This window comes from Sinocyclocheilus grahami, unplaced genomic scaffold (genome assembly GCF_001515645.1).
Source record: "Sinocyclocheilus grahami isolate Dianchi unplaced genomic scaffold, SAMN03320097.WGS_v1.1 scaffold1369.1, whole genome shotgun sequence".
Classification (NCBI taxonomy): domain Eukaryota; kingdom Metazoa; phylum Chordata; class Actinopteri; order Cypriniformes; family Cyprinidae; genus Sinocyclocheilus; species Sinocyclocheilus grahami.
This window is the reverse complement of record NW_015506548.1, coordinates 226868-240971: the sequence shown is the minus strand read 5'-3', so window position 1 is coordinate 240971 and position 14104 is coordinate 226868. Positions and strand designations below refer to the sequence as shown.

Sequence of the window (14104 nt, the reverse complement as noted above, 5' to 3'; positions counted from 1 at the left end):
TCAGGGTCACATGATCCTTCATAAATTATAGTTATATATTATATATACTCTTAATATTTCATTAGACCGCCTTTTTTTTTTAATTAGCTTTGATTACAGTGTGTGTTTGTTGTGGCATTGTTTCGACAAACTTATACAACATCACAACATTTATTTCCATCTAAAGTTGGTTGATGAATGTCCCGTGTGATTTTAGTATTATAGATAGTCTGTTATGTTATTCATTAATATTTTGAGTTTTTATTTTGCCATTTTAATTTTATGTAACTTTTTTTTTTTTTTTTTACTTTGTGTGTGTGTTTTTAAAAATATGCATCAATTTTTATAAAATATAAACTAAAAGAAAATGGGAAATGTTGCCTTGGCAGCTAACGGAAATAAAATAAATGTAAGGTATTTTATATTTTATTTCAGTACATTCAGTACAAGTTTATTTATAATGAGCATTCATCCAGACTGAGCAGAGCTGCAATCTAAACAAAGAACCTCAGATATAAGAGTTTGTCTTTGTGTCACATGATCACGCGTGCTTTTTTCAGAGTTTAATATTCTGTTATTAGTCATTATTGAGTAAATGTGTCCAGTTTGACTAGTTGTGTAAATTAGGCTCAGATCAGGTAGCAAAGTTAGTTTATTTCATCACAGTGTTTGTGAAATTGATTGTGCTTTTTCACGTATGTGACCCTGGAGCACAAAACCAGTCATAAGGGTCAGTTTTGTGAAACTGGGATTTATGCATCATCTGAAAGCTGAATAAATAAGCTTTGCATTGATGTATGGTTTGTTAGGATAGGACAATATTTGAAAATCTGGAATCTGAGGGTGCAAAAAAATCTAAATATTGAGAAAATCATCTTTAAAGTTGTTCAAATGAAGTTCTTAGCAATGCATATTACTAATCAAAAATTAAGTTTTGATATATTTACGGTAGGAAATTGACTAAATATCTTCATGGAACATGATCTTAATATCCTAATGATTTTTGGCATAAAAGAAAAATCGATCATTTTGACCCATTTGACCCATTGACATTTTTCTTCTTTAACATTGTTCTGGATTTGTGTCCCGAAGGCACCAGAATGTGTCAGGGTTGAGGAAAGTGCTGGAACACATGCGTCCAGCTGTCTTTTCTCCTCTCTTGACTGGCGGCTCCAGCTGAGGGATAAAAATACCCTGCGGGATCCCGAACGAGGCTCTTACGGCGAGGTAAAAAGCACATTCATATGAGAAGCATGCAGATGTTTGATAGCTATATGAGCGCTGAATCTCCTCCAGCTGTAACTGTTGCATGCAATACTTTCTGCTCTCTTCTCAAAGCTCTGGGTTCGATTGAGACGCATCCCGTCTGCAGTCGTGCATCGACACCTCGGACCCCCCTGTGAACCCCCACATGGTACAGCTGAGGCTTCGGCTATTTTAGTAAGAGCTGGTGAATCCCAGCTGCCGTGCAGAAGCTCGTCGGCATCGGTGAAGACGGCAGACATGGAGTTTGTGGAAGTGTTTGACTCTCCAGGGAAAGGCAGGGGTCTGCGGGCCATCAGAGAGGTTTGGGCCGGAGACGTTCTGTTCGCTGAACCGCCTTTCGCTTCAGTTGTGTTTGACAGGTAAGAGAACACTGCAAAAAACGATTCTCTTGCTTAGTGTTAGTGTCTTGTGTTCTAGTATAAATATCTGAACATTCTTGAATCAAGATGCATTTACTGTACGAGTGAAATGATTTAAGATATTAAGTCTTGTTTGATTTGTTTTATTAAGTTTGTTGATTGAGATCCCGGGGCAAGAAAATTAAAGAGAAAGAATCGAAGCTGAATTATGATCATAATATCATCAGCTAAAACTAAAACCATGTTTGTGAAACTTGAAATAAATGTTAAAAATAAATAGTAAATAAATAAATAAAACCATAAAAATTAAGATTCTATTACTTGAAATAACTGAAATAAAATATGAAAAAAATAAAAAAATAAACTAAAACCTTTAAAAAAATCATTAAGTGAAATCAAGTACATTTTAACTGAAAAAAAGTATAAAACTTTAACTTATTTTAGCTCGTTGCCAAACAAAACGTCTATTTTTTTTCTTAAATTAACTTTTAGACCTAGAAAAACTAGAACTAAAACTGAAATTAAGAATTTATATATATAAAAAAATTCTTTTTCAGAAATACTCAAAAGTTCTTAAAACCTTAATTGAAATTAAATTAAGAAAATTAAGACTGGAACATTTTAAAATAAAAACTTTGGAAGTTGTAAATAAAAAAACAAAGATTATTGCAATGGGTGTGTTTTACAAGAAAGTAATATTATAGTTTTTCTACTCAAAAATTCCATATTTAATTCAGTGTGTTCCTTCTAAGTGAAAATGGTTTTAAAATAAATCCTGTTAGTGTAATTCATTTCTAAAATCTATGAAGATACATCAGTGATACACTGATTGGGATTGATGTTTAAATGATCGGTGGGGTCGAGTCAGTCGTGTCATATGCTCTGTGGCTGCTGATGGTCTATATATAACTTTTTGTGGCAGTTCCAGACCCAAACTCGTCTAAAAACAGCCTGTAAAATCAAGATTAGATTCAAGCAACTCAGAATCAGTAGAGCATCATTGGCTCACCATGAAGAATCGGTTTTCCCATTTGAACTTGCTATATAAAAATAGGATTGCATAAGATAGATCAGCATGAAAGAATGAGATGAATGGGTCAGCAGTTACAGTTTTTGGGAGTGTTGAGCTGATCTGCTCTGTGTGCTCCAGTCACGCCGCCAGCGTCTGTCACAGCTGTTTCCGGCGGCAGGAGAAGCTGCAGCGCTGCGGTCAGTGCAGGTTTGCACAGTACTGTGATAAAACCTGTCAGCGCGCCGCCTGGGAAGAGCACAAGCAGGAGTGTGCTGCTGTCAAGAGCTACGGCAAAGTGCCCAATGAAAACGTCCGGTAAGTCAATGCACCTTCAAGATGCTCGTGTCTAAAAGCATCAGTTGCTTTGGCTGGTGTTTTCTGACCAGAATCAGAAAGACCACACTGCAAATAAAGAAGTTTCTTTGCTTTATATTTTTGTCGTTTTCCGTTAAAAGGTTGTTTTTTGGGTCATTTTGACCGGTTAATGTTCCTTTGCTCACACAGCGTACAACAACATCACAAACCATTTTTAATTACTTTTGTGCTTTTTTGCTATTGCTATTACCCCCCTTCCTTTTTCTTGAAACTATTGTAATATAATAATTCCCAAAATTCTTGTTGGACTAATAATCGCACTAAAATGTACTGACTTTGCTCACACAACTTCACAAACAATTTTTGATAACTTTGTACTTTTTGGGGTTTTTTTCCCCCAATCTTGTGACATTTAAAAATGACTGGCCTACAAAATAATTGCTTATAAAACACTCATTATGATATATCCAAATATTGGATTTAATCTTTATATCATCTTGTTTTCTTTCATTTAGCACAGGTTTTGTGTTTCTTTTTGGAGCTTATTGATCGTAGGCTTCATTAAACCAGTTTTTGAGCCAAAATGATCAAAACATGTTTCTGAACTAAAAAAACAACAACTGAGCTCAGATCAATGAAGCCTACGATCAATCAGCTCCAAAAAGAAACACATAACCTGTTCTAACTGAAAGAAAACCAGATTTAATCCAATTTTTACAAGCCATTTGAAAAAGATTAGGTGTTTTTTGACTGGGAACACCAAATCAGCAGGAGATGCATTTACTTGAAGCAAAATCACTAAAGATACTGTCATATTAACTAATTAAGTGATTTAAAACAAGAAAAATAATCTTAATTCAAAGGAAAAACAAGATTATTTTTCTGACCCATTAGCAGATATTGTTTCTTGTTTTAATCGTAAACTCACTTTCCATTTGTCAAGCCATTTTGCTTCTCAAGTAAGTACACTACAAAAAAAGATTCTCTTGCTTAGTGTTAGTGTCTTGTGTTCTAGTATAAATATCTAAACATTCTTGAATCAAGATGCATTTACTGTACGAGTGAAATGATTTAAGATATTATGTCTTGTTTTCTGAAAAAATTATCAAAATTTTGTAAATTTTTGCTTAAAACAAGCGAAAATATCTGCCAATGGGGTAAGAAAAATATTCTTAAATAAAGCCTAAAAACAAGATAATTTTTCTTGCCCCATTGGCAGATATTTTTGCATTACAAGTAACGCGAGTTACGTAAACAGATTACTTTTTTCAAGTAACTAGTAAAGTAACGCATTACTTTTTAATTTACAAGAGAATATCTGAGTTACTTTTTCAAATGAGTAACGCAAGTTACTTAATTTCTCCAGTTTATTGATTGACAGCTCTGGTGTCGCCATGGTGACAGAAATCAGATGTTACTGTAGTTCTAAAATAAATATGAATATGCATTAATTCATCTCTCTCACAAAACACAGATTCAGTATTCCTCAAAATGAATAAAAATATGACGCAAACCTGCAATAATTAAATGTTAAACAACACAAATATGCTTTATGTATTTAATCCCATTCTATTAGCTTCTGAGCTTCGATGATGCAGTTCAAGCGTACTAATAAACACACATTACTCTAGACACACATCTGTGTGTGTTTGTTTATTGCTGAAGTGTTGAAATGTCTTCTTCTGCGTTCTACTGTACTTTCCCTTCAGCCTGAGGCGCATTGATTTCACTTCTGGTCTGAAAAGGCTTTTATATTTGCCAAAAATATAACTTTTGTATTTTAAAAACAAACAAGCAAGCCCTGTCCAGATTTTAAAAGTAACACAAAAGTAACGTAACGCACTACTGTCCATAAAAAGTACCGTAATTAGTTACTTTTTTATGGAGTAACGCAATATTGTAATGCATTACTTTCCCCAAAAATAACTTTCCCCAACGCTGCTCGTATGTGACAGAAATGATGTGAAATCTGATGTTGTGTGTGTTAGTCTCGCCGCTCGCATCTTGTGGCGTCTGGATAAGGAGGGAAGCGTGGTCTCCGACACGCAGCTGGCCGCGCTGGAGGAGCTGGAGGACCACATCTACGACATCTCCGAAGACGACCTCAAGGACTTCAAAGTCGACATACACAACTTCCTAGACTACTGGCCTCGTTCCAGCAAACCACACACAGTGGACAGCGTCTCCAAAATCCTCGGAGTGGTGCGTGAACTTACAGTCCTCATTGTAGCTGTTCAGAAGTAGGCGAAAAATAAAATCTTGGTTTGGTTTAAACATGATTCAGATAACATTCTCTTTATTAAAAACTTGCGAAACCATCATTAAATAAAGTTTATTCCAAGTGCACAACAAATTCACTCATTGAATATCTTGCAGAAAAGATGTATGAAATACAGTCGAACCAATATTTATTCAGACATTTCTCACATTATCACAGTTAACACCGCAAAAAATGATTCTCTTGCTTAGTGTTTGTGTCTTGTTTTCTAGTATAAATATCTAAACATTCTTGAATCAAGATACAAGTAAAATGATTTAAGATATTAAGTCTTTTTTTCTAAAAACAAGCAAAGTTAGTTTTTCCTTAAAACAAGCAAAAATATCTGCCAATGATAAATAATCTTGTTTAGCCTTTGAATTAAGGTTATTATTCTTACCATATTTGCAGATAATAACACTCTATTCAAACAGAGTGTTCTCATGATGCAATTTATTACTTCTAAATTAATAATTTATGCATTTAGTAGACACTTTTATCCAAAGTGACTTACAGTGCATTCAAGCTATACATTTTCTTACCACTATGTGTGTTTTCTGGGAATCGAACCCACAACCTTTTGCGCCGCTAACACAATGCTCTACCACTAAGCCACGGGAACACTAAATTGTGAAGTTTTTGATAACATTATTAGTGGACCTCAGAGAACAGTTCAAAATAAAAAGTATATAAAACATTACATTTGGAATTTTTCAATGAAATCGCCCAGCCCTGTTCAGATGTAACTCTGTAACTCTTCTTCTATGTGTGTCAGATCAACTGTAACGGGTTTATGGTGAGCGATCAGCGAGGGCTGCAGGCTGTCGGCGTCGGTTTGTTCCCGAACCTGTGTCTGGTCAATCACGACTGCTGGCCCAACTGCACCGTCGTCCTCAACAACGGCAAGTAAGTCGAGAAACCCCGGTCTTCACATCCTCTGGAGGAGCGTGAGAGCAGACAGGTGAAAGTATGGTGGGTGGGAGAGGAATCAGAGAGAAGATGCCAGAGGAACTGAGAGTCTGAACTGAAAGAGTTGGGAAGGGAATAACCCTGTGTCTCATGTGATGCAGGTTTCCATGAAAAGCGTGCATTAACCGAATACTGTGGCCTGTGTGTGCCATACGATACAGAGATCATTAGAGCTTGCTATGTACATGCCACAATGTCACATTCAACTCATGATGTGCAGAAAAGAGCTTCTCAGTCAACAGGATTCACTGAAAGGAGAGCACAGAGAGTGCAAGGAAACCAGCTACTTCTAATTTGAGCAATACATCCACACTCAGATATACTAGCATTCAGAAGTTTGGGGTCAGATTTATTTGAATGTATTTTGAAAGAAATTAATACTTTTATTCATCAGGGATGCATTTGATCAAAAGTGTCAGTGAAGACATTTATAATGTTACTAAAGATTTCCATTTCAAATAAATGCTGTTCTTCTGAACTTTTTATGGAAATTGGTTAACATCATTAAAAAAATAATTATAATAAGGTAATTGTGACTTTTTATCTCACAATTCTGACTTTTTTTCCCCTTGCAATTGCAATTGTGAGAAAAAAGTTGCAATTACCTTTTTCTTTTATTCCGCTGGGAAAACAGGTTTCCATGATTTTCTATTCATCCGTGAATCCTGAAAAAATAAAATGTACCACGGTTTCCGTAAGAATATTGTGCAGCACGACCGTTTTCAACACTGATAATAATCAGAAATGTTTCTCGAGCAGCAGATCAGCATATTATACTGATTTCTGAAGATCGTGAGACACTGAAGACTGGAGGAATGATGCTGAAAATACAGCTGCGCATCACAGAAATACATTACACTTTAACAGAGATTCACATAGAAAACAGCTGCTTTACATTGTAATAATATTCCACATTTTTTCTGTATTTTTAAGCAAATAAATGCATCCCTGGTGAGCATATTAGACTTCTTTCAAAAACATAAAAAATGTTCCCAACCTCAGTAGTGTATACTGTATTTATGATAAAATAAACGTTCCACCTCCAGACATAATGTGCATAATTAAATGCAGTGAATTACATGCAGAAATCGAGAGCAGGATTTGATTGAGAACAGTATCCTGAGATTCAGTGGCTTCTTGCTTTGTGTTTCAGTCAGTCGGCTGTCGATACTATGTATCACTCTCAGAAGAGGTGGGTCTATTTAGCTCTACCGCTCTTCATCAGATCTTCATCTCTCCGCTTTCTATCATCACATCCATCACTCCAGATAATCAACTACCCAAACACAGCCAAAAAACACGACAGAGCTCTCCCCTAGTGACAAATAAATATACTAAAGTGTATTTGAAACGCATTTATTTCATACTAAGTACACTACAAATACATACACTGCAAAAAAAAAAATTCTTCCTTAGTGTTTCTATCTTGTGTTCTAGTATAAATATGTAAGAATTCTTCAATCAGGATGCATTTACTGGACAAGAAAAGTTGCTTAAGATATTATGTCTTGTTTTCTGAAAACAAACAAACTAAATTGTGTTCGTTTTTGCTTAAAACAAGCAATAAAAACTGCCAATGGGGCAAGAAAAGTAATCTTGTTTAGCCTTTGTTTGTTTTTTAACCCCATTGGCAGATATTTTTGCTTGTTTTAAGCAAAAACTAACACAGTTTGGGTATATTTCTTTCACAAAACATGACTTAACATCTTAACTCATTTTACTTGTCCAGTAAATGCATCCCGATTCAAGAATTCTTACATATTTATACTAGAAAACAAGAGAAAAACACTAAGTAAGCTAATTATTATTTTTTGTTGCAGTGTATTTATGTGCTTAATTAAAATTCCCTGCAATTGTACTTAACAGGTATACTTAAAGTCTGCTAAATTGGAACAACTAATTTTGTGCTTAATGCACTTTAATTGTGCAGAAGTAGTGCTGAAGTCCAACTAAAGACATACTGAAGTGTATTTGATTGTGCTAAAGAGGAGCTATTGCGAGCATACTTCAGGTACACTTTAATAAATATATTGCATTTAAAGACCGATGTTATTCAAAGATCATACGATCCTCATCAATAGTGACATTAAAACACACGTTAGGCTTAATATTAAGAAATGTGCATTGTGCACTAGTACTCCACATAAAGTTTAATTACTGAATAATTTTTGTGAGTTTAGTCAGTAAAAATGTTAATAGAGTTGAACTATACTTAGTATGAAATGAATGCATTTTAAGGGTCAGTATGAGAGTTTGCTTCCACCACCTACTTTAGGGCTAAAGACTAAATCAAATACGGATATCTTTAAAAATAAATCTATACAGAGGTGGGTTATCTGAAAAAAGCAGAATGGAAATTCCGTCATCATTTACTCATGCTAATCTCGTTTGTTTATCTTCTTCTGTGCTCCACTGAAGAAAGAAAGCCGTGCAGGGTTTGGACATGAGAGTGAACGAATGATGACAGAGTTTAATTTCTGTAATGATGAGTAAATCAGATGTTCACTGAGGCGTTGTGCTGTAAAGGCGAGTGCTGATGGGTGGTTGGTCCTTTTGTCTTCTCTTCTAATCTCTTTCACACCTAATAGCAGATTCTTCCGACACATTTCTTGTCTTGACAGCTGCCACAACTAATCACCCTTTAATATGCAAATATATGTGAGTTTACGACTTCCTGCACTCGTCTCAAACAACATTTGTCAGGTTTGTCTGTGTGTGGCATTGGGTCTCATTCACTAAGCATGCAAACGCTGCAAAAATGATTTTCTTAGTTTCAGTATTTTGGTCTTGTTTTCTAGTATAAATATACATATTCTTAAATCAAAATTAATGATCTTAAATCATTACAGTACTGTTCTGTTACATGTATTTAATTATCTATTTAAATCTCATTTTTATTATTTTTTTATCATTGGTTTATATACATTTCTAGTACATTCTACACTGTAAAAATTTACCGTGAATTTAACGGTAAAAGACTGTAAAAATGCTACAGTAAAAACCTGTTAAATGGTTAACGGTAAATTCCCCTACTATATACGGTGAAAAACTGTATTGAACATTACATGTATTGGACATTAATTTTACGGTAGTATACCGTTTTTGGAAGTGAAAAAGACCCAGAATTCCCTGCGTTACATTTCAAATTTGATGTTTTTTTGTTGAAATAACTATGTTTCTTCTTAGTTTTTTCTTATCAGTTTTGTATATTAGGGTTGTGTGTTACACCTAATGTTGTTAAATTAATGCTTATTGCATTATTTCAGTCTCATGTGTGTTACCGTGATGGTGTTTAGTGTTTGTGTGAACGACGCTGTGCAGCTTCTATATATGTTATTATCTAAAAGCTGCTTGTGATGGGCTTTGGTTCATCGTGTGGCTTTCTCATCACCTCCTGCATTTGGTGGTTATCAGTGTATTACAAAGCTACAAAACAGATTTCAGTACTTCAGTAGGTTGGTATATTAACATTATATCAGTTAATGAAATTACGGTATTTAACTGTAAATTTAAGTTAAAACCGTAAAACCTAAAAAGTTGCTACCGTATTTTTTACGGTAAAATTCCGGCAGCCACAGCTGCCGTTTTTTACCGTAAATTTTACAATTTTTTTTTTACAATGCAGTACAAATACCTAAGCATTCATAAATCAAGATACATTTACTTGAGAAGTGAAATGTCTTGTTTAATGAAAAATGCATCAAAATGAAGTGAGTTTAAGCTTAAAACAAGAACAAATATCTGCCAATGTGGTTGGAAAAATAAACGGGAATTAAAAGGGAAACAAGTTTGTTTTTCTGAGCCCACTGTCTGATATTTTTCTTTTTTTAAGCATAAACTCACTTCATTTTGATGCATTTTTCAGAATGTTTCAAAATGTTTTTATTAGAGAAATAAAATGACTCAAGATATTAAGTCTTGTTTTTAAAAATTAAATAAATAAATAAAAACTGTCTGTGGCGTCAGAAAAAAATGGTGTTTTCCATTTTTTGACTAAGTTTATTTTTTATGACCCCTTTCTGACTTCTCATGCAAATGCATCTTAATTTAAGAATGTTTAGGTATGGCTTTAATGGAAAGCAAGACAAAAATACTAAGTAAGAAAATATTTGTGCAGCGTATTTGTGTGTGAAACCTGCGTATGACATTTTCACGAACAAATGAAAAACGTTCTGAAATGCATTCTAAATTTACAACAACAAAAAAACGTAAGAATAACTAAATCCACTTATACACAAAAACATTTTTACAGTCTTTTACCGTTAAATTCACGGTCATTTTTTACAGTGTACAATGAAAATGTGTATCATTTTAAATATATTCACTGTATGCAGTGAAAGAGTAAGACAAGCTTTGCTATATCCTGAGCTGCGCAGTTTCTCTGAATAACAACACAGACATCCGGCTCTGTATGAAAGGTTTTTATTGTGTTTGATCTGGTTTTGAGGACGACAGACTTCTTGCTGCGCGTCTTTAGTGAATATCACGTTTGCAGAGAGCGACGAAAGTTTCCAAATTCATTAACAGAACAAGGTTAATAAAGCGATAAGCCCCGTGAAGCTGTGGTTTACAGTGAGTTTATAACAGCTAAGGGGTGTTGTTAGGTACGACGCGAAGCTGTTATAAATTCACTGTAAACCACGGCTTCACGGGGCTTATTGCTTTTATAAAACGCTTATTCCATATACGGTTTCACAGAATAAAACGGAGCAAATAAAGTGTAATGATATTAATAAACACAGTATTCTTCCACCAAACAATGTAGCTCCTCAGAAACAGTTGTGGTTGCTACAAAGTGGTTGCCGAGCAACACACAGACGTAAACAAAGGTGTGTGTTACTTTGTAGCGTCATTTACAACAGCTTCGAACGCGGCTCAGCCAATCAGAGTCAAGCACCGGAACTCTCCGCTTTATAAGAAAAAATTTAAATTATAATTCATGCACTTAGCAGACGCTTTTATCCAAAGCGACTTGCAGTGCATTCAGGCTATACATTTTTTACCAGTATGAATTACCAATTCATCTGTGTGTTGTGAAATTTGTGTAATTTTTCCTTGAGAAGTTCTCCGTTGCGTATGAATGTGAACGATCCACGCAGTCATTAGTGAATAAGACCCATTGTTTATTGTGTCTGCTGTCAGATCAAGTTAAGATGTTGTATATGATCATCATGAGGGTCTATATACAAAATGACTCTGGTTCCACTGAACTCATGTGTAGTTTCTTTATGTTAACTTACTTGATCTGCAGGGCTTCTGAGCGCAGGATCTGCTTGTGAGACTAGTTCTGTATCTTCTCTGTCATCTGTTCGGTTTCTAATCTCATCTTTCGCCCCTGATTCTGTCATAAGCCCACTGAAGCCTGTCTGTGTCGCAGAATTGAGCTGCGAGCGCTGGGAAAGATCAGCCCTGGAGAAGAAGTGACCGTGTCGTACGTGGACTATCTGAACCTGTCTGAGGACCGCAGGCGTCTGCTGAAGCAGCAGTATTTCTTCGACTGCACCTGCGAACACTGCACCAACAAAACCAAAGACGAGCTGAAGATGGCCGGAGCCGTGGTGGAGGGAGAGAAGGTGAATTCAATCAGTCTCAGTACAGTTTAAATGTGCACTGGCCTAAAATAACACAGCTGTTTTTTTCTAATCTTTTAGTATTCTATCTATTTCTTGTCTTTCTATTTATTATGCAATTAACAACACTAGCACTAGCTTGCTCTATTCTTTTTCTATGCTATCTGTTTCTTTTATTTCTTATATAATTAAAAAACCTTGTTTTGTGTACTGTGTTAAGCTAACTGAGACTTGTTATAGCACTTGCATATCATTGCTCTTTTGTTAGTTTTGATCTATGTGTCCTGTGTTAAGCTAACTGAGACTTGTTATAGCACTTGCATATCATTGCTCTTTTGTTAGTTTTGATTGCTTCCTCATTTGTAAGTCGCTTTAGATAAAAGCATCTGCTAAATGACTGAATGAAATGTTTGTTTCTGCTATGCAATACAAGCATAAAAAAGGTCATTGTGAATTTATCCCGCAATTCTGACTTTTTTCTCAGAATTGTAAGTTTATATCAGAATTACGAGTTGTAAATTTGCAATTCTGCCTTTTTTTCTTGAATTCTGAATCTAAATCTCTCAATTCTAACCATTTTTTCAATGTTAAATCTTGCTATTCAGACTCTTTTTTTTCCTCAGAGGAGATTTTGAGAAAAAACTAAGAATTGCAAGATTCTTTTATTGATTATTAATAACTTTTTACAATTGTGAGATATAAATTCACAATTCTAAGTCACAATTTTTTGTTACATTTTTAATAAATGTGTTTTGTTTTTGTCATTTTTATTAGTTTTTGTTTTTTAATTAAATATGTTTAAATATATATTTAAAAAAATATTTTTTATATTTTTTGAATATATTTGGAATATATTTTATTCATTTTTATTTAACCTCTAGTTATTTTAGTACTTCAACTTAAACTAAATTAAAAAAGATAAATGTCAATGGTAAGTAGATGAAAAGTTTTATTATTATTATTTTACTTCAGTAACAGATGCTTTGTTACTTTCAAGTAACAAAAATGCTTTTTATGGTTTTATTTTTATTTTTAGCCAGAAATAAGTTTATAGGCAGGAAATGGAAAGTTAATCACTTTCTTTACTTTATGCAATATAAATTATTTTATAAGATTCCATGCATAGATCATGTCATGCTATATAATAGTATCATATTAAATATATATTTTAATAATAAAAAATATAAAAATAATGAAAAGGATAACAATTTTTCCACCTTGAATGAAGTTTACATCTTTACATCTTACAACTCTGAAGATATGTAAACAGACTTTTTTCTCTGAATTCTAAGATAAAATTCACTATTTTCTATATGCTTTTATTCTGTGGCAGAAATAAGATTCCACATGCATCCGTGTCACAAAAATACTGCAAAAAAATCACTATACTGCATCGGATTCAAGCGGATAGTTCACTCAGAAATCATAATTTACCTGTGTTTAAACATTTAAACATTTACACAGCAGTGTACACTATGTACTGTCATGTGTGAAGAATAACAGATGCACACAGTTTCCAGCGCTCACACGTCTGTCTGCAGAGATTAGTGCGGTTAAATATAGCAGTCCGTCAGTCAGAACACTAGATAAGGAGCAGAATTCCAGTCTGAGACACAGGCTCGTATTACTGACCCTCACAACACAAGAGTAACATTATAATGAGTCAGAGGAGTAAAGGACATTCCATCATCTGGAAGACTTGTGTGTGTGTGTGTGAGTGTGTGTGTGTGTGAGTGTGAGTGTGTGTGTGTGTGAGTGAGAGTGAGTGTGTGTGAGTGTGAGTGTGTGTGTGTGTGAGTGAGAGTGAGTGTGTGTGAGTGTGAGTGTGTGTGTGTGTGAGTGAGAGTGAGTGTGTGTGAGTGTGAGTGTGTGTGTGTGTGAGTGAGAGTGAGTGTGTGTGAGTGTGAGTGTGTGTGTGTGTGAGTGAGAGTGAGTGTGTGTGAGTGTGAGTGTGTGTGTGTGTGAGTGAGAGTGAGTGTGTGTGAGTGTGAGTGTGTGTGTGTGTGAGTGAGAGTGAGTGTGTGTGAGTGTGAGTGTGTGTGTGTGTGAGTGAGAGTGAGTGTGTGTGAGTGTGAGTGTGTGTGTGTGTGAGTGAGAGTGAGTGTGTGTGAGTGTGAGTGTGTGTGTGTGTGAGTGAGAGTGAGTGTGTGTGAGTGTGAGTGTGTGTGTGTGTGAGTGAGAGTGAGTGTGTGTGAGTGTGAGTGTGTGTGTGTGTGAGTGAGAGTGAGTGTGTGTGAGTGTGAGTGTGTGTGTGTGTGAGTGAGAGTGAGTGTGTGTGAGTGTGAGTGTGTGTGTGTGTGAGTGAGAGTGAGTGTGTGTGAGTGTGAGTGTGTGTGTGTGTGAGTGAGAGTGAGTGTGTGTGAGTGTGAGTGTGTGT

General features: G+C 35.0%; 1 protein-coding gene across 2 annotated transcripts in view; it reads left to right on the top strand.

Annotated features, from left to right (window-relative positions):
• The first annotated feature begins 1441 nt into the window (after nucleotides 1-1441).
• smyd1b (SET and MYND domain containing 1b) overlaps nucleotides 1442-14104 on the top strand; it is a 22625-nt gene continuing 9962 nt past the window's right edge. Inside the window, exons 1-6 of one of the 2 annotated variants that reach the window (XM_016255805.1) lie at nucleotides 1442-1604; nucleotides 2755-2931; nucleotides 4920-5133; nucleotides 5964-6094; nucleotides 7311-7349; nucleotides 11535-11730. In XM_016255805.1, the coding sequence (XP_016111291.1) occupies nucleotides 1483-1604; nucleotides 2755-2931; nucleotides 4920-5133; nucleotides 5964-6094; nucleotides 7311-7349; nucleotides 11535-11730 (879 nt within the window). In that variant the 5' untranslated portion in view covers nucleotides 1442-1482. The remainder of the gene's footprint in view (nucleotides 1605-2754; nucleotides 2932-4919; nucleotides 5134-5963; nucleotides 6095-7310; nucleotides 7350-11534; nucleotides 11731-14104) is intronic. The other variant, XM_016255806.1, reaches the window with a different exon arrangement.